The 21,468-nt window shown below is 36.1% G+C and overlaps 1 protein-coding gene across 3 annotated transcripts in view; it reads left to right on the forward strand.

Moving 5' to 3' along the window:
- Window positions 1–21,468, forward strand: part of LOC150083919 (DNA polymerase epsilon subunit 3-like) — a 77,879-nt gene that overhangs the window by 40,120 nt on the left and 16,291 nt on the right. For all 3 annotated transcript variants that reach the window (XM_090374960.1, XM_090374962.1, XM_090374961.1), the window contains exon 3: window positions 9,347–9,432. In XM_090374960.1, coding sequence (XP_090231086.1) covers window positions 9,347–9,432 — 86 coding nt within the window. The remainder of the gene's footprint in view (window positions 1–9,346; window positions 9,433–21,468) is intronic.

Consider the following 21,468-nt stretch of genomic DNA (forward strand, 5'->3'; position numbering starts at 1 on the left):
GTTGGGAATGCTTTGGTTCTGCAGGAGGGGATTCAGTTGTAACAGAAACAGGGAACATATTCTGTAAGAAAGACATTTGGCATTGAATCTGAGTTGTTACTCAGATGCAAAAATTGACAATATAAAAATTTATTTATAAACTCATAGTAGTACTAGTGGGTACATGGTATATATGTTCAGACTAATAATTTCAAACTTAAATGCAACTGATGAATTAGTTATGATGGTTTATGTTAAAGTGTTGCAAGAAGGGACTAAGTGTTCTTGTGTATGCATCAAGAAATCTTTATCATCTGGGTGGAATTAAGTGTTCCACCCAGATGATCAAGATTTCTTGATGAAAGCTTGTGGATTAACTTGTTTTATTTGAGTCCCTTAAGCCTAATGGGAAAAATTTTTTTTTTTTTTTTTTTTTCTCAGAATGCCATAGTTGGTAGATGGAATTTATTTTGTAAAGTTGGTATTCACGATTTTTTAAAGATCTTTTATGTTAACTTTGTAAAGATGATATTCACTTAAACAGAAGAGGATAAAATAATTCCAGTGGTATTTAAAAGGGAGTAAATTAATTTTAACTTTTGATCAAGTCATTTAATGCTGGTGTAGTTGGATTTACTTGGACATGATACCACTCAGATGCAAGGTGAATTTCATTTTGGTGAATATTGCTTGTTCAGGAGAGAGAGAGAGAGATAGAGGGAGTGATGCTTTTGATCAAAAACTGCTTGAAGGTGACAGATGTTCTCTGGGTCAGACCAGGAAAGATGTTGAGTGAATCAGTGTGGTGTGAAATGACTTGCAGTAAAGAGATGATGATAGTGGTATTGTTTTACAGGCTAGATAGTTTGAAGTATAACAATCTTTAGGCAGTTTAGGGAATAGCCAGAAGTCAGATTGTGGAAGGTCAGGTGAGTAGGGAGTCTGTTGCATGACCATTCCCCCCCCCACCCCAAGTCAAGAATTGCTGAAAAGCCATTGCTGTTTGATTGGGCACATTGTCATGGTGATGGATCCAGCTAACATTAATATAGTAAGCAGCAATAATGCTTTTCCCCATTCACTCACAAATTTGTGATGTTCTATGCTCATCATTGAAAAAAAAAATTAAAAATGATCAGCATGACTTTGACGGATTTTGTTACCCAAGATTTCTTGGGACATGAGGACCTTTTTGTGTGCCATTTGGATGCTTCCACCTTGGGGTTTTAGGCAGATGTCCAGCTCTTATCCCTGATGACCACTTTTCTTAAGAAGCTCAAATTCTGCATAGATTTTTCAAACAGATTTCCTGCAATGGCTTTCCATTTGATCATCCAACAGCAGACACAGAACAAACTTGTGATACATCTCTAAACCCTGCATCAGGATTGTGTGTACTGAGCTTACAGACAGTCCAGCTTCATGAGCAATCTCACCAACAGTTATTTGCCTATCATCTTGCACAAGTTCCTTCACTTTCATGACATTTTCCTCGTTTCATGACGAAGGGTGTCCACTGTGAAGTTCATCCAGTGTTTCATGTCCATTTTTAAAAGATTTAAACCACTCATAATCTGCTGTTTTCTTCAGAGTATCATCTCTAAGTTCTCTATAATGCTTGCAGTGTTCCTGTAGCATTTATCCCAAGTTTAAAGAACTCTGTTATGCTGTTTAAACTGTGACATTCTGTAATCAGTCAGCTGTGACATGAGTGAAGTGGTCAAGCCATTTCCCACTTGTCATGCATGGTCAGTGTCCCGTGAAACCTTAGTCATAGTACAAACCACTTAAATACCAGTTTGTGATTCCAGGAACCTTTTTAATGGACTATGTAGTTGTATCCTCATTAATTAATTATTAAGATTATAGTAATAGCTATTAGCATTAGTAGAGGCATATGATGCAAGAAAGCAAGCTTATGCAGCATCAGCCAAAAAAAAAAAAAAACAGCACACTTCCATTTCACCCCTCCGTTTGTTCGAAATACCTGTCCAGCTGAGCCTTAAATTTATTTAGGCTATCAACTTCCACAACCAACAAGGGATGGAAGTCTGTTCTACCAACCAACTACCCACTGGCTAAAGGCCAATTTCTGCACAGCTATCCTACATCTGTCTTTCCTCAATCTGAATTTGTGCCCTCTCAGGTGATTATTCTGAGCAAGAGGAAGAATCCCATTGGCATTGAGCATGCTCAGACCATTCAAGACTTTATACACCTCTATCAGATCACCTTGCCGGTGCCTAGTTTCCAGACACTGTAATTTGGAAAACTTAAACCTTTCTTTGTAAGAGCAACCCTTTGTTCCATTCACTAATCTTGTTGCCCTTTTCTTCTTTACATGTTCCAGCAGCTCTACATCCTTCTTGATGTGAGGCCTCCAGACCTGTATACAGTATTCAAGGTGTGGCCAGACAATTGTCTTATATAAGGGAATAATCACCTCCTTATCCCTGCTAGAAAAATTCCTGTGGATCATTGACACGACACCATGAGCTACTCTTGAAGCCCGTCTCCACTGCTCAAAGAACTTCATATCTGCCTGCACAATAACCCCCAGGTCCTTTTCATCCTCTACCACTGTCAGTGTAGTACCACAGAGTTGATACGTTGCTCTGGGTTGCTGTTTCCCATATGTAGTACTTTACATTTGTCAATGTTAAACTTCATTTGCCACCTCTCAGCCTATCTGCTCAACCTTTCCAGATCCTATTGCAGCAGCATAGCATCAGTAGTGTCCTTAACAACCCTGCCAATCTTTGTATCATCTGCGAACTTTGACATTAAGCTTAATATACCAATATCATTTATAAATACAGTAAACAATAATGGACCCAACACTGAACCCTGAGGGACTCCACTAATAACATTAGTCCACGATGAGCAGTGTCCATTGATTACCACCTTGTCTTCTCCCACTCAACCATCCCTTTATCCATAGCAGCAATTTGCCTCCAGTGCCACACTGCTCCAATTTGTGCAGCAATCTTCCATGTGCAACAGTATCAAAAGCCTTTCTAAGATCCAAATATATAATATCAAAGTTATTCCCTACATACAGTTCTTTTGTGACTGCATCATAGTATCCAATCAAATTGGTTAGGCAAGACTTTCCCTTAACATAACCATGCTGTGTCCGAGCTATAACTGAAGTCTTGTCTAGATGATCCTGCAGTGCTTCTTTAACCAAGGCCTCCATTAATTTTCCTGAAACAGAAGTTAAACTCACAGGTCTATAATTACTTGTGTCAGCCTTTGATCCTCCTTTGTGAATTGGGATCACATTTGCACATCTCCAGTCCATGGGTATCTCCCCTGAGTCCAAGGAAACTCTCATAATTATGGCTAAGGGTTTGCTTACTTCCTTTGCTGCCTCCTTTAATATAACTGGATAGATCCCATCCACCCCATGTGCCTTTTCTTGTGTTTATCTTCAACAGTTTCTCCTCCACTTTACTCTGTTATTACAAGATTATCTAGCTTACTGCTAGAGTTGAATACACCTCTGGCATTCCTCTCGCTGAATAACTCATGTGTGAATGTCGGTGTAAAATATTCATTTAGTTTGTTAGCTACTTGAGCAGGATCATCGACAGTTGAACCATCGATATCAAGTGGACCAATCTGATTCATCCCCTTCCTTCTAGAGTTTACATAAGTAAAGAACTCTTTGCTGTTTTTCTTTGCATCGTTTGCCAAAGATTTCTCGTAATCTGCCGTCGCCTGCCTAATCTCCTTTGTAACTTGGTTACAGATCAGCTTATATCTATCGTGGGCTTCTGTGTCACATGTTAATTTATATGTATCCCATGCATTTTTCTTCTCTGCCATGTGTCTCATTAGTTCATCTGACATCCATTTAGGCCTAAACCTTGAACAATATTTCTTAGTTGGTATGTAAAGCCTAGTAGCTTCCAAGATAAGTTTTTTGAATTTGCTGTTGGTAACATCATCAGTTGGTTCCACTGTACAGAATTTAAATACTCTCTCAGACCATCGTAGTCGCCTTTATGAAAGGCTATATAGTCAAGGAAGCCACAGCCTTTTGCTACACTGGCCAGAAAAAAAAAAAAAAAAAAAAAAGAGTAGTTAAGAGAATTAAGAGCCTTACCTACCTGGGAAGGCAACCTGTTCCAGCAATCAGTGACTTACTTGTTAACTTTGATTACTAGCCCCTATCAGAGCCTTAACTTCAATTAAGTCACTGCCAAGGTGCCTGGTTGCAAAGCTCTGTAGTCCACATAATCAGTCTTTCCTCATTGGTTGCCCTTTTGCTGATCTCACCATGAGATTGCCCATCTTTGGATCCTTTCAAGAAGCTCAGTATCTTTTCTCAAATAATTCGCTTTATAAAGTGGGACTATGACCTCCTATCTATACAGATAACGTTGAATAAAATCATCGATAGGACACTATGGGCTTTCCTGGCTGCCTGTTTACACTACTCAGAAAACTTCATATCTGCCCCAAAACTTCATTATAATTGCAAGATCCCTTTCTTCCTCTGTTTTTCATTCAGTTCCACCAAATGTATAATATAATTCGGGGGTTGCTATTCCCCAAGTCTAAGACCTTGCATTTTGCTGCATATTTCTCAAAAAAAGTATTTACACAGGACTGCTTTTAGTCTGTCAGTTAATTCTGAATGTTTTCAGAAAATGGAAGTGCATGCAGTGCAGTATCATATTGATTATAACACCCTGATCAGTATACTGTGTTTATAATACTTTATGGTATCCTTCACTCATAAAGAATATGTCATTATCGAATTTTTGCATCTTGCTGGAAAAGTCCAATTGATATCCAATGGGAAATGTTAGAAGTGTGTCCTGTAGGACTTATGGATGTGAAAAATGTTCATAGCTGGGTACAATAAGTTTTGTGAAGGATGTGAACCAAGATGTTGAACCATTTGTTCCAAGGCCAACATCTGCTGGGGTGAGGAAATGGTTTTAGGCGATAGAAGTTCAACAGCCAATGAAATTGCAACAGCTACAGGCATTTCTATTAAATCTGTGCTTACAATTAATTATACTCCACAAAAACCTCAGAATGAGCAAGGTGTCAGCTTGTTGGGTTCCAAGGCAGCTTTCCCAGGAACAAAAAGACAGTCGTGTCAACTTGTGCAAAGCAGTGCTTTTTCTTGATTGTCACGATGGATGAAACATGGTTCCACACTTCATTCCAGAAATGAAAAGTGAGTATCCCCAATGGAAGCACTCATTCACCACTGCCCAAGTTCTGTGTTGCTGAAAGTGCAGAGAAAATGATGGTTGCTGTTCCCAGCACTTCAGAAAAAACATCCACACAGATTGAATTGCATTAGTCTCCATAGTACAATGCTTCACCACATCGTTCTGGAAGTGTGAAAAATTTATTTTAAAGAAAAAATGAGGTTATCCCACATCCTCCATACATGTCTGATCTTGCACCTTTCACTTTTAGTTGTTCTCAACAATGAAGGCTGGATGTTCTTTATGGCGAATTTCCTAGCCAGCATCTGCTTCTGCCATTTACCAGTGGGTTGAACATACCTCCAAAGTAAGCTTTGCCATGGCCTTCACAACTTGGAAGAACAGGTGCAAAAAATGTGTGCAGCTTTCAAGGAGACTGTGTTTAAAAGTGAGGCAAGTGTCACCTCTGTATCTTGTGTACATTATGAGAAATAAATTTGGAGACCTTATAACTTGAACATGTGTTGTACACAGTGGTGAGCTATAGTAGGCTCGCAAGAGCCCTTTGTTAGGTTTTTTTTTTTTTTTAATTTGCAAGCCCATTGTGAAAATGATTATTTATTTTACAAATTAAATCCTGAATTCAATTATTGATTATCCAGAGCTAGAACTCTGGTGGGGTGAGCCAGGCCCCAGCCGCAGCATTTTAGGGGTGCACTGGGCCGTTACGTATTTTAAAATTGCTTCATTTTTGATTTAATTACAAAATTGGACCTCTGTTTAACAAACTTCTTTATAGCAAATTTTTTTTGAATTCCTCTTTGTAATTACATTTAAAATAGTTACTGTAGAACAAAGAAAATTTGCATATAGTGAATGGATTACGAGAGACTTTAAGTATGTTCCTGCCTTTGGGCAATTGGAAAGTGCGAATTAAGGGGTTAAAGGTACTATTCTGCAATGTTAGTGGTGCCCATAAAACCTATGCAGCCACCTGTCCCACATACTGAGAAGTCGTGCTAGTCAAATGCTTTCTGTAGCCAGTAAGAAGATTAAGGCGTATGCCTGACACTGATAATAGCCCCTGGCCAACCTGTGTTGTGATTCTCCTTTACTCCAGCAAGCAGTCATCTGTTTTTCAGAGAAGTGAGTGATCCACACCTTCCAGCAAATTTCTCCTGTCTATGTTTATATGTCACAGTAGCAATGTCGGTGGGAGGGGGGGGGGAAGAATTAGGACAATCAAGATATTAAATAAACTTTCCGAAGATGAAATGTTGGCAATTTTGAAACTGAATTGAGGCCATCACTGTGAAGAAAATGTTCCAAAATATAATGGCATACAGGCAATAATTTAAAAAAAAAAATGCATTATCACCAATTTCCAAAAAAACTAGCGCAATTTAAGGATTGTTACAATTATAAAGATTGGTTGTGTGTTCAGGCCACGATGGGCAGCTTGTAGCTTGAGGACTACAGTTGCAGTGTGGAGGAATTAGACCAACTTAAATCTGGAATTTCTTAATGATTTGTCACTAATGATTGAATCCTGCAGTAGCTCTCTTACCTTTCAGAAGCTTTACAAAGTTGCAGCATCACCATAATAAAAGCAGATAAATTAATTATTCAAACTATCAGTGCTATTTGCTAATTTGAAAAATTCTGAAGGAAATTATGAAGCTAAAATTGAGAGCATGTTTGAAGTCAAAAGAATTTTAAGGAATCAAAATTGAAAGTAAGAACATGTTTAAAAAATTACCTTGTGACAAGTTAAACTGCATTGTTTTATCCTTAAAAGATCAGTTATTAATGCAACAGAATAATTTTAAATTAAATAAAGAAATAATGATAGTGACGATGAGTTGAAATAAATTAAGCATATGCTACCCGGAAACGGGGAATATGGAAGAACTTTCATCTCCATGGCAAGAGTGAAATGAATTAAAAAAAGAGTAAAATAAAATGAATTAATTATTTATGATTTTATAGATTTTGTCGAAGACATTTTATCTTTAAAATCGAGTGAAATTCACATTTTGATTAAGCTCTCGTAGGTAGCACAAACACAGTTGGTAGGATCGCCATCCTCCCCACACCAGATGGTAAAGACCTGTGTTTGAATCATGTCGATGGCAGAGGCATTCTTATGGGTCTTTTTTGATTGGTCTTGGGTGAGGGTAACATGGTTTGTCTCCCAGAAAGTTTAGTTTTTCGTCCAGCAAACAAAATCTGCCTCAGAACTTGTGCAATTTTTACAGACTATATACACGGAGGAACATAGCATTAGTTGCCAGTGCTCCTAAAAAACCCAACAACTTTTCATTTAAAAATGCCAGAAATATCCTTGAAATCATTGTGATTAGCAGTGCTGACACTGAGCGAGCTTTCTACGTAATGAATAATACTATAACATTAAAAAGCATATCTTTGACAATTAAACACTTTGCAGATATGGTGACCATAAATCTAAATGAAAAACCATTGCTTCAATTTGATCGTTATGTCAAATCATCAGATCTTTCCTCCATAATCATAACTCAACTGTTGAGCAAAGCAGAAGATTGAAATTTTTCTTGAATATTTGTGTAATAATTTTTTTTCATGTAAACTGATTTTTGTGTACCTTTTCTGGAATAGTTTGTTTTTTATGTAATATTTGTTTTTATATTCTAGAATGTTTTGTGATAGTTTATTTTTGGTATGGGAAATATTTCATGTTATTTTTTATTCACAATATTAAAATTTTGTCATGAAAAAAATGTATCCATTATATTTCCCTAGTTGTAAAAAAAAGGAATAAAAAGTCAGCAAAACTGCAAACCCATTGTTAAAATATTCAGAGCTCACCACTGGTTGTACATGAACCGAATATAAAATTTCATGAAAATCCATCCACTGGAATAGTTGTTACAGATGGAGAGACAGAGAGACGTGATGAAGGCAATAGGCACTTGTGCTGATGTGCCTAAAATGACTCAGCTTCTGGAGAGGATTCAAAGAACAGTGACTAGATTAGTAATGAGGGCAAATCGATGCACATATGAAGAACAGCTTAGATGTGAACTACAGTTTGGCAGCTGCATATCTAAGTAAGGGGTTGAGTAAAATGAATGAAGAAGGTCTAGTCTTCCTGTTAGGTGAGACAAATTGGTGGGGGTCACAAATATAAAATCAGGGAATAACAAGTCTCAATCTCGTGAAGTTTGCCTGTGGGCAGAGTGGGTTGTCGATCACTGAAATAAGTTACTTGCCAACATTGCAGGCAATGGATCTCTAATTTAAAAGTGAAATTGGATAGTTTCTTTGTGCAAATGGAAATGATATGAATATCCTATTTTATTTTTATAATTATTTTTTCTCTTATGCAGTAAAAGACCGCCTTGCATCGGTTGGCCTTAATAATAATACTAATCCGCAAAAAACATTTGAAGTACCTTCTTTTTGAAGACACTATTAATTCTCTTTAGTATAATTTAGCAGAAAAATTACTTTTTCAGAGATGAATAAACAGAGAAAAAGTTTTGAAACATAATTATAAAGTTTTAATCTACAAATGCCTTTTCTGATTATTTACCATTATAGGATATAACTGTTTGATTACAACACATTTTATAAGCATGTTGAATAAATGCTGTTTCATTAAGATTTTGTAAATTTTAATGTGATGTTTATCAGTTCTCAGAATTGTTTGACAACATCAAATCCTAATGATCCCTACCTTAGCTATTTTTGTGTGTGTGCATGCTAAGAAATTAATTTATTTTGTAGAAATACTGCTTTTAGGTGTTTGTAATTATTTATGTAAGTATCTTAACCTCAGTAGGCTAAATAAACTATTGAGGAATAATTTTAATGTCTCACTGTTTTTATTTTGAAACAAAGTTGTACCAAAACAGATGGATTAAAGGAGTAGGTTATAATGCATTACAAACAAAGCATTCTTGTTGTGACTGAAGAATTCTTCCTATATTAAGAAAATAGGAATTGCCAGGCCGGTCATGTCTTTATGGTAACAGATACCTTCCATCATGATAAGATTCTCACCTTAGTTTTTGTTTTATTTTTTCAATTTTGCTAATTATTGTCGTTGAGGAAAGTAATTTAACTTATTATTGACCTCTCCATCATGGCAAGTGCCTTTTTAGGAAAAAAATTGAACATTATTAACTTAACAGCTAATGTTTTTCTTACAGCTTCCTGATGGTGTTATTGTATCAAAAGAGGCAAAAGCAACATTGACAAGATCGGCAACTGTTTTCGCTTTGTATACGACATCATGGTAGGTTTATTTATAATCAATCACTTGATAGCAGACAAAAAAAAATGCATTTAATGAAATTTTGAAGTGTGTAAATAAATCAGCAAATTCATTTATGTAGCATTATGCAAAGAATATATATATACCCAGGTAACTAGCATCTGTTCAAGTACAACCATAATTTAAGTAAGAGTCTCAAGTGGTATCCAGCACTTAGTAGAAAAATTTTTGTTTTTGAAAACTTGACTGCTCTGCCAAAGTTGGCACTAGCATTAGTTGTTTTTACACTAGTATTTTATAAGCACACACACACAGCTGTCAGCTCTGGATTTATGACAGAGAATCAGTCTTTTTTTTTTTTTTTTTTTTTACTGGATTTGACTTCTTCCCCCCCCTTCCCCCATTCATACTTAGGTTCATGACTGTAACTTAAAGTTTATCCATTTTATGATGGTAGTTGGCGATGCATGAGAAGGGAAGGAAATATACTTGTAAATGTTAGTTACTGACATTTACAAGTATATTTCAATAAAATGAAATTTTCAATGATAGTTTATTATTAAATTTAAAAATATGAGTAATTATTGTTAACCAATAAAAGAAAAACTTCTATTTTTAAAAAAAAAAAAAAAAAAAAAAAAAAAGCAATACCTTTGACATCATAGCAGTTATGCAGCATTGGCTTTTTGTTTGGATGCATAAGAATTCCATATGTGAACAATATATCTTATGGATTAATAAGGGATAATAATGTGTTTCTTTAGCCTAAATGATTTTATTATTAAATTTTAAAATGAGTAATTATTGTTAATAAAAGAAAATAAATTTTAATTTAGTTCGGTTTATTAGCTGACGTTTTTCACTACAGTGCATTGTCAAACCTCTTGACAAACAATATTTTTGGTCGCAAGCTTTCCTTGATGGATTTCCTTTAATTTGGCAATGAAAGTTTTCAAAACTAGTTTTATTCAATAATATTTGAGAATGCATTAATATAATTTTAGTTTACCTGAATTTATGACAGATTCCGTGATTTACTTGTCTAAAAAAATGTGATCCAAGTGGATTGCAGAAGGCCATGGTGGTTGGGTTATAAAGGTCAAAAATAAAGTTCCAGTTTTAATGTTCAGTGGTTGGTTTATTTAACCTGTAAATTCCTTCGGGGCCAAGGGTCTTGAGGACAGAGTTTCATCTCACCATCACTTACCTAAGACCATCCGTGCATGGTGAAGAACCACATTCTTCCCGAGGTAACCCTGTTAACTCAAAACACAGCAGATCTAGAGGAGTAAACTTTGAGGGGGAAAAAAATTCCCAATCCTGTGGTGGCTGTCATGCCTAGATGGCTTGACATGTCATGTCAAGCCATCAGAGAACTGATGTGTCGCAAGTCACCTGGAATTGATTAAAGCTACAGGTTTTTCATAAAATGATTGTAAAGATTTGGGAAACTGGACAGTGGCCATCAGATTGGAAGAAATTAATTTTCATTCTCTTACCAAAAAAAGAACTGAAAGTTGATTCAAATTACAGGACTATTAGCCTAATTTCTCATGCTAGCAAAATTCTTAAAATCATACTAAACAGAATTTCAAGAAAACTTGAAGAAAGGGCAGAGGAATCAGAGATCAGATCTTAATTTAAGTCTGTCTGATTGTTGAAAATGAATAAGGGATCAGTAACCTTCTGGGCAAGACAGTTTGCGATGTCGCTCATAAAGCACAAGATCGATGCAGTTGGAGGAAATTGTTGGTGGCCACAACAGCTCCTCAAGGAGCTACGTGACTTGAAGAAATTCCTTCCCAATGACTCTCTCTCTCTCAACACTTCACTCAATTTTTCTATCAAAATAATGAAGGAATAGTTGGGGGGGGGGGAATCCTAGATCTGGATTTCACGTATAAGGGGGTGATCGTTTAATTCGCATACTGGTGCAAGATTTTATTTTTACCATGCGAATGTTCTATAACTGCTGCTAGAAGTGCTCTCCCTGATTGCTACTGAGCACTCCTTGTGCGCATGCCAGTACTCGAGCTAGTGTTGCATGAAGAGTTTTTTTGTTTTTTTTTTTTTAGCTGCATGCCACTGATGATCATTTTGAAGCAAGTAACATGTCGGACATACAGAGTGAACAGCAATGTGTGATTCATTATTGTGTCAGGTGGGGCTTAAATGCATCGGAAACATTTAAAGAGATAATGAAACTTGTGGTAATAAGTGTCTTGGTAGGACAGCAATATTTAAATAGCACCCATTTAAATATGGCCATCCAGTGAAGGCCATGAGTCTGTTGCAGATGGCCTGAGACCTGGTCAGCCTTCCTCCTTGACAACTCCTGAGCAAAAAAAGCCCAGGAAACCTTGAAAACAGGCGAATTAGCTGTTAGAATGTCCATTTCATACGGTAGTGCTCTCAGTATTGTGAAAGATCATGTGAAAATGTTACAAATCTGTGCCTGCTGGATTCCACACAATTTGACTCCAGAACAGAAACAGTAAACAATAGACTTGTGCAAAGAAATGATTGATCATTCTGAAACACAGGATCAAAAGCTTGTTAAATCAAATAGTGATTTGTGATGAAACTTGGATTGTTCACTATGATACAGAGACAAAACAATAGTCGAGTGAGTGGAAGCATTCTAATTCACCAAGACCTAAAATATTTCAAGCTTCTTGTTTGGCTGACATTGTTCTTGTTTTTTTGACATAAAAGGTATTCTTGTTACACATTTTGTGCCTCATGGAACAACTATGAATAGGGAAGCATAATAAATCTTTGCTGTGCCATTCATGAGAAACATCAAGAACTTTCTGCAGCGTGAATTAGTTTCTCCATCAAGATAATACCAGGCCCCATATGGCTAATGTTGTGCAACCCGTCATCGCTGCCATGTGTGTCGAGGTTCTGCCACATTCTCCTTATTAACTGGACAGCCCTGTGTGATTTCTTCCTGTTTCCACATCTGAAGAAAGCACTGTGAAAGGCAAGCTTTTCATGTCCAACAACAATGTTCACAGAGCTACACTGGAAGCACTTTGCAGTCTTCTGAAATATGGCTTGCAAGAAGCATTTAATGCATGGGTACGATGGTGGCATAAGTTTGTAAAGCTCAAGGGAGAGTATTTTGAGGAGAAATCCACAGAAGATTTAGATGATAATTAAGATAAGATCTTGCACCAGTCCACAAATTAAATTATCACACCTCGTATATGCAAAGTAATGAAAACATTCATAACTCTTATCCATTAGGATAATGGTTCTACTATTATCATGATGCTTATGATATCCTGAGTTACGATGTCAGTTAGTAATTTCTGCAAACCATTATTTTCATAATTTTGTATTTAATAATTAACTCAAATTGTGAAATGATATGCAAATTTATCTTTGTAGATGCAAAAGCTGAAGTTGATATCATGGATAAAAATATGTGATAACGGATGATTACTTTTTTTAACTTTGGATATGAGAAACTGAGAAGCCAAACAATGAATTCTTTGGGTGTAAATATAACTTCTAGAATGATTGGTTCTTCCCCCCCCCCTTCTATAATTAGTTGGGTTTTGGGGTTAACTGTTACAAAAAAAGGTTGGGAAACACTGATCTTCAGTACAAAATTGTGTGAGAAATTTCCATTATTTTTGTTAGATACTGCTGTTACTGCATAAGAGCAGTATCTAACAAAAAGCTATCAAAGTATCATAGTGCATTAATTCTTAATTATGCATTATAATTCTTTCTTAACTCAGCTCCAGTCCCGTACCCTGTCTGGAACGTTATGACACAACTCACCACGACAATTAACTAATTATTTCTGTAATTTCTACTCTATTGACAAAATTGAAACTCTGAATATACATAAACAGAAGTGTTTTCTTTAATTTTCCAACTTTAAATTTTAGGAAAATCTAAATTTTTAATGTGGAAACAGCAAAAATATACGATCAGGTATGCATTTTGCTAATTATTCTTGGGAAAAATCAATCAGGCATTGACCTTGATTATACACTGGTGTGCAAAACTTAAAAGACCAACATTATTTCTAAAGGTTACAACTACAAAATCAAATGAAACAGCCTGTGGCGATTTGCATAACAGTGGCCATTCAGTAGAAAGCTGGTGCACATGCAAAAATTTTAATTGTGATGAGAGAGCTATAAACAGATAAAAGCAGCAGTTATGTGTAAATTACCAAATGGTGAGCATTATTGTTGTTACAGACATTTGATTGGTTTCATACGGTGCTACAGACAACGAAGTGGCCAGTAGACAACATCTGGATGACTTTAACTGGGGTCGAATAATTGGGAAGCTTGAGGAAGGTCGAAGTGTGAAGAGTGTGGCTGCAGAGTTCGGTATCACCCATAGCATCATCTCACGTGCATGGTTGTGTTTCAGAACGACAGGTACAGCTGTTAGAAGAACCAGTGGTGGTTGTCCACGAAAAACAATGCCCAATGATGACTGCTATATACTCCTACAGGCCAAGAGGGACTGACACCAGACAGTAGGATCCATTGCAAACCAGCTGCTCAGGACTCAGGATATCGTGGTTTACTGTGGCCAGGCGACTCCACAAGGTGGATTGTTTGCCCGACAGCTAGCACACTGTGTCCCTTTAACACCTGTCCATCATAGACACTGTTTACAGTGGTGCATTGAACACAAGGACTGGACAGCAGTGCAATGGGGTAAGGTGTGCTTTACTGATGAGAGTAGATTCAGTCTCAGCAGAGATTCTGGACATCAGCTAATCTGTCGAGAGGTTGGCACACGGTATCACCCAGCAAACATCACTGAGAGGGATCGATATGGCGGTTGAGATGTTCTTGTCCGGGGAAGGTGTTATCTTGGATGGACATACACAACTCCAGATACTGGGAGGTGGGTATTGTAACCAGTGCATGCTACTGTACTGAGGCAATCCTTCCCCATGTGCATCTGTTCCAAGGTGCCATTTGCCCCGAGTTCGTGTTTATGGGTGATAACGCCACACCCCATCGCACTGCAGCTGTTGATATGCTTTTGGAAAGTGAGGACATTGTTTGTATGGATTGGCCTGCCCATTCCGCCAATCTAAATCCCATTGAACACATATGGGACGGTCTGGAGAGATGCCTAGCGGCACGTCCACACCCACCAGAAAAGTTCACCAGCTGAAGATGGTGCTGACAGAGGAATGGACGATGTTACTGCAAGAACTTAACAACATTGTTCTAAGTATGAACAAGCGGTGCAAAGCCTGCATTGACATTAGGGGTGGCCATATCTCCTACTGAGGACCACCTCTTCCCTTTGTTCCATCTTTGGCAGTGCTATGTTGCCATTTTTGAATAAAGTCCCTCTGTACCATTTTGTTTCCGTTGTTGTGTTGGTGTTGTTTCCCTCATTTCCTTTGATATGCTTTTCCCATATCCTGGCCACTCCTATGAGAAGCTACAGGTGAAAACCTGACTGGTCCTTAAGTTTTGCACACCAGTGTATAATGCGTCACTACATTTGTTTGAATTTTGTACGTGTGTGATCTGTCGCTGGCTAAAATGAATCAACTTACACAGAGCAGTGAGCGATGCAGAAGAGGCCATCATTCACATGTACAGTGTCATTGCTAAGGTGATACAAAAAAAAGAGAAAGAATGCATGCAACTGCTTCTTGGCATAAACCAAAAGAACTGGAACAAATTGTTTTTGAAAAACAAAAACATTGTACTTCGTTTCTTCAATGTGTATTGCATCTACTAACAAAATCAAGGAAATTTGTCTATTGGAAGTCACACTAGAAATGGGAAAAACTGATGTAAGACTGATAACACTACAATGCACATTTGATTAAAAAAAAAAAAAAAAAAAAAATTGTGTTATTGTAATTGTTTTTAGGGAACAATATTAGTACAGCACGTTTTCTGGATGTATATTTGATCTAACAAAATTTCAAGAAATTTCTTTTGATAGTTGTGTTATACTTTGAAAACCGGTGCTGAATGAACTTCACATACCTCTCACCTTGTGTGCAAATTAAGAAGAAACAGAAGGGGGGATATGCTACAAGTAATTGATTGCTTTCTCAAATTTGCATTGTTACTGAATACTGCAATATTTCCTTGATATGCATTTGATGCCATTAAAAATTTCAAGGCAAAGATTCTCTTTTCATTATCACACATGCAGGAAAAATTCACCATAAAGTGTTGTACATTAGGAAACTTGCATTTCATTCTTAGCTGCAGCTGTAATAAAGGCACTTCTTTTGCTTTGACAGAGTAGCTGTTTACCGAATGAAGCAAAAGAAGGTTCATTTCCTGAAATTTCCGGTTTCCTTCATTCACTTGGGGAGGGAAGAAAAAACTGTGGGAGTTAGTTCACTCTTTCCAGTCGAGAGAGTGAGAGTGTGTACGTGTACTTTTTTGGTGGGGAGAAGCCTTGTAAGTAAACAATACATTATATTATTATGTGTATGATATACAAGTAATTTATAAATAAACAACCTTATTGTGTTTCCGTGCAGTGTGTTCTTGTACTGCGTGCAATTGAATTACAATATTGCATGTTGTTGTTGTTATTTGGTTTTTAGGAGCATTAGCAACTAAGGCCATATTGCTCCGGATATGCGGTGGTCATTCCCTGACCTTTCCGCATCCTCCCTATTTGGTGGTGACGGGCTCGAACCCCGGTCTAATCAAGAAGCGCGTGCTACGCACTGCTGCTCCTTCCCACCTGGCTACGGAGGCGCCACAATATTGCATGTGAAAGTTTTGTTCTGCAAGAATGGTTGTTTCCTCTTACAGAGTTTGAAATGAAAAGGCAAGGCTTTCCAAAGTCTGATTATATTCTCTTTTTTAATGATAGATGGTCTCTTTCTTGTTTATGAAATTCTAATGGTTGTAATTTATTGATATTTTTTACAAAAAAAATAATTTAAATTTTGGCTAGTGTCATATTTTAACACAGTTAAAACAAAAGGAAGTTCAAATAATTATTTTTATTTTTATAATAAGATTAAATGTTTTTTGAATTTTCATATTTTTTTTATTAATTTAATAAAAAATATTATGAACATTTCTGTTCATAATATAGTAGAGCATCAGTTATTCAGAATAATTGACACTTTTCTGGATAGCCAAATTTTCTGGATAATCAAACATAAGGTAAGATTAAATAAATTCTGTTATATAATGTATTACAGTAAAAGAAAGACTTTTTTTTTAAATATCTTGGGGAAAAAATTTAATTAAAAATAATAACTTATACATAAAAATTCTCACACTTCCATATGTGTGTATATTCAGTTAGGTATCTGAAATTTCTGGTTTCCTTCATTCACTTGGGGAGGGAAGAAAAAACTATGTGGGAGGTAGTTCACTCTTTCCAGTCTGACCCTAGAGACAGAGAGAAAGAAATAAAAGTACTTTTTTGGTGGGGAGAAGCCAGGAGATTATCAAAGGTTATCTTGGATGGACATACACAACTCCAGTATCCACAATATTTTACTGCCAATTTTATGTAGAAAAAAATTTAAAGTAATTTTTTTAAAATAATGTTCAATTGTTTTGTTTGTTGTGACCAGTGTTTTTTTTTTTTTTTTGCTAATGAATCTAAAGTTCCTTAACAATATCACTTTGATTATATCACGTGCTTCCTGTTTTTCTGCCAATTTTAGTTCTATTTCTTTTCGTTGACATTTACTGTAAAAAAAAAAACTGCAAAAAATAATAAATTGCAGTTTTGGGCTGATATTATTCTTACCGAATCTGGAGCTAAACTAAACATAATGTGAAATGAAGAAAACAAAATATGCCATGGAAAATTGAGTGCATGGAAGCAAATGACTAACTCTTATCACTCGTGGTTTCCAACCAGATGTATAAAAGAAAAAAACAGATAGAAATACCCTTGTAACATAATAAACTTGTCTCAAATACTACCATTAATAATAAAAAAATAAATAAAAAATCAGTCTTTCAAATTATTCCAGATAACCGACATTCTACTGTAATTTTTACAACTGAATTTGCAAAACATTTTACATTATGTACAATTTTTGAGTGATTTTTCAGTTCCTGTGCACCTAATAACAGTCCACAGAATCTGGAATTGTAGATTTTCCTGTGATCATTTCTATTACTTTTATTATTTCATCCATTGATGAAGTTAGCACATATGAGAACCTCAGCATCTGTGATGATGCTGACATTTTGAGAATGTCAACATCACAGTAGCACAAACTGAAAGTGTGACTATATCAAAAAGAATGAAGTCACTAAATGAAGAAAAACTGCTGGCCTCCAAAATATCCATGCAGCAAGAACACCAATTGTCCTTTCGAAAATGTAATAGTAACCCACATAGTGATTCATATCAGATGTTAGAAGAACAGATGAAGATCAAATTAGCTTTCTAACAAATGTGTTGTTTTTTTTTTTTTTTTTTAATAGGTAAGTATCATGTAGGAAGTTAACTTTTTGAAAATATGTGGAATAAGAATGGTTGGTCAGTAGAAACAGACTCAAAAGAGAAAAAACACTGATTAGCAGTGTTTACAGTTTTTTTTTTTTTTTTAGCTAGAATCCAAAGAGATTACAGTTTTGGAATATTCAAAAAGAGAGACATAATGGTAGAACCATTGTCTTTGACTATTGAAATATTATTAAAAAACACTTGGTTCACTGAGAAAAAGAAGAAGAAAGGAAAAAAAAAGAGCTTTAACACAAAAAAAAAAAGAAACAGAAATGTGCTCCTACACAGTGCTTACACTTTGACAGTGCTGTAGATAGCAACCGTGGTTGATTGTAGAAAACCAGAAATTATGCTTCAATATGATCGAATGTGGAATGGACCCATAGGATGAAATGGGATCTACTTCATGCCTCAGAAAAGCCAAAAATGGCCACTGGCTTTTTTTTTTTCCCCATTCTTGACACTTCAGGAATCAATACATATAGTGAACAATCACTCAGTCCTTTCCTCTTTTGTGACACAAATAAAAGACTTGGTATACATTTCTTGCAGTGATTGTGACTTGTCTTACCAAGAAATCTATGTGATTTCCGCTGAATATTTGAGTAAAACAGCACACGTCCTCAGTGCGTGCTTCTTGTTCGGCAGTGGCAGAATTAACCTTCCATGTTAACGAAAACCATACATTTTTATTTAACGAGGCCAAAATACTTAGTGTCCAATATAATTATACGAGACTATTAATTGTAGAAACCATCGAAATTAAATTACCTAAGAATTCTATTAACTTTCACTGTCCATATCTAATGTCCGATTTTTGGTCTTTTGCACTCTAAGACAAATAATTGCTCATGCGCGAAGACAATCTCTCTGTTTAAGATTCAAGCTCACATACTCCATAATTTCCATTCCCTTGATCACAACATACAATCGAAAAGCACTGTCAGCTTCAGGAGGGAAAATAAGTTTTTCAAAATTTACGTAACTTTAAATTTTTGAATTGTTTTTCAATTGATTTTTTTACTGTAATCATTTTGCATTAATCTTTTATTCATTTTAATTTCTGGAGAGGATCATACGGAAGTGTTCTCCGTATCATATTGAGGTAAATTTCTCTTATTCTTCTACAAATATTGATATCAACGTAGGATGCATTGAGCATCATAGCTCTGTTATATGCTATTACGAATTAACATAAACCATGTTAATATCCAGGGCAGTGGATCTAACTATACTGGCAGTGAAATATTAATGGCATTGTTAATTATGATGACATCAAAATGGGAAAAAAAATCATTGTCACTGATTCATCATTCACTAAAGGACATTTGAAGGAAGCTTTCATCAAGCTTCAGGGGTTCATTATTTAACAGTAAACAAAGTTACATTTAGCACAGCATACTGAAATCTTTTCTGCGTGGAAGTTTTGGTGAAATCACATGATGTCAAGGTTAACACCTCCAACGAGCAGCTAAGATTTAATATGTAGCTTACTTTTCACTTGTCACCCCACTTATTTCCCCTTCCCTCCTTTTCCAGAATTAATCTATGAACTTTTCTGCAACTTCAGTAATAAGTTTTTCTCCAAACCTTTTAGCCTTTCAGAATTGTTCATCTTCAGGTAGTGCCTCATGATCCCTAACACTCTTTTTACCAGGACCTTTAGTCATCTCTCTTCCTGCTGTTTCATACCGGTTTGCCCAAAGTTTTATAAACTCAGTCTCTCCAGTTCCAGTAGTTAAAGCTCTTCCATCCAGGAGCCTCTCCAACAGGCAAACCATTTAGAAGCAAATTGGTCAATGTCATTTAGGAAGATCGGAAACAGGAGTAGCTTCAGTGTTGATCCTCAAGGGATTCCACTTACTATACTGGTCCACCCTGAGGAATGTCCATTTATGACTGCTGTGTTCTATCTTTTAGTCAACTCGTGGTCAGACAATCCCCATTTGCTTTAGTTTGTGATGGCCTTCATTGGGAACTATATTAAAAGCTTTACTTAATTCATAGTGAATAATGTCAAAGTTATTTCTTGCATCCAGCTGTTTTGTGACTTTGTCATAATAATTAACTAGATCTTTCAGGCAAGACTTACGCTTCACAAACCCATGCTGGTATCCATTATGGACTCCATTCCTATCAAGATGGTCTGTATCATATCCTTAATCACAGACTGCACGATCTTTCCCCAGTGAAGTAGTAAAACTCATTGGTTTGTAGTTGCCTATCACATCTTTTACACCATTTGCAGAAGGGAACAAGGAATGCGGACCACGGCAGGGAAGATTGTGCTGTTGATATTGATCTCATTAATAGCTCCAACATGATGTTACGCTCATGTACAGCTTTTTTTCACTGAAACAGGAAGTATGTCATCCATTCCTGGAGACTTAGCTTCACTCAGCTTCATTAGGTACATGTGCTAAGTGCTGCAATTTGTTAAGAAAAGATAAATTGTTGCTGGCATTGTTTAAAAAGAATTCTTTCTTTAATACAGAATTTAAAATAAAACATTATGGAGGAAATTTTTTTATCAGGCCTACCTGATATTAAAAAAAAAAAAAAAAAAAAATTCCTCCATAAGACATCAGTTCATTTATATTTCAAGTTATTTGTACCCACATGGATATACCCCTTAGTACCCTTAAACTGATAGCTAGTTAATCATATAGATTCTTTCCAACAGATTCTTTGAGATTTCTGTATCATTTAATTTACAGCAGTCAACTCCTTATTCAGTTCTGTCATGGCTCAAATGACTTTTCAACTGTAAACACCATTGCAGAGAACCTAATCTGGCTACCACTCATTCCAACTTGTCTGCCATTTTTGCTATGCTTCCTATGACTCTTCCACTTTGATAAAGTAAGGGCCTGTGTCTGTCTGAATACTCTTCTTTTTTGTGTTCACATACAAAAAGAACTATGTTAGCTCTCTTTGCTAGCAGTTTCTTGTATTCAGTTTTTGCCTATCTTCCTCTATCAGTGGTTTTGTTATATTTACTACTCACATAAATCTATCCTGTGATAATTTATCTCATGCTTTTTAATTTTTGCTGAATTAAATTGTTAATCTCTATTGTTATCTACTTCGGCATCTTTCTTTTGGGGAATAACTCTACTGGAACAAATGCATTTGTGGCTTTCAGGATAGTTCTTTGTTAACTGGAGAAACACATGTCACTCCATTTAAGAGAGTGTAAGAAACATCTCAGTCCACCCATTTCATACTTTTGTGGTGACTACCCATTATTGGTTCCTGCATTGTCAAATTTTGGACTGTTTGGATCCTGGATGAGAACCAAGTTGAAGATATTAGAGCACTCTTGTACTTTCTCTAATATGTTGTAATAAATAACAATGATCCAGATGGTCAGAAATCTGTGAGGCACAGTGAAGTCCTCACTTGGTCTGCTTATTCAGATTGCCTCAAGAGATTTGTGTTATACTCCTGTGAATTATTTGGTTTGTAACATGCCCTGACTATCATCTTTCACCACACAGGCCCAATAACCATATTTGATCTGATTATGAGTAGACTGATCACTTCTACAGAGTTTTTTTTCCTCTTTGATCTTCCCTATTTCTCCTGAGCTCTGTACTC

This window comes from Mastigoproctus giganteus, chromosome 6 (assembly GCF_048544385.1).
Source record: "Mastigoproctus giganteus isolate SK-2022 chromosome 6, ASM4854438v1, whole genome shotgun sequence".
Taxonomy (NCBI): domain Eukaryota; kingdom Metazoa; phylum Arthropoda; class Arachnida; order Uropygi; family Thelyphonidae; genus Mastigoproctus; species Mastigoproctus giganteus.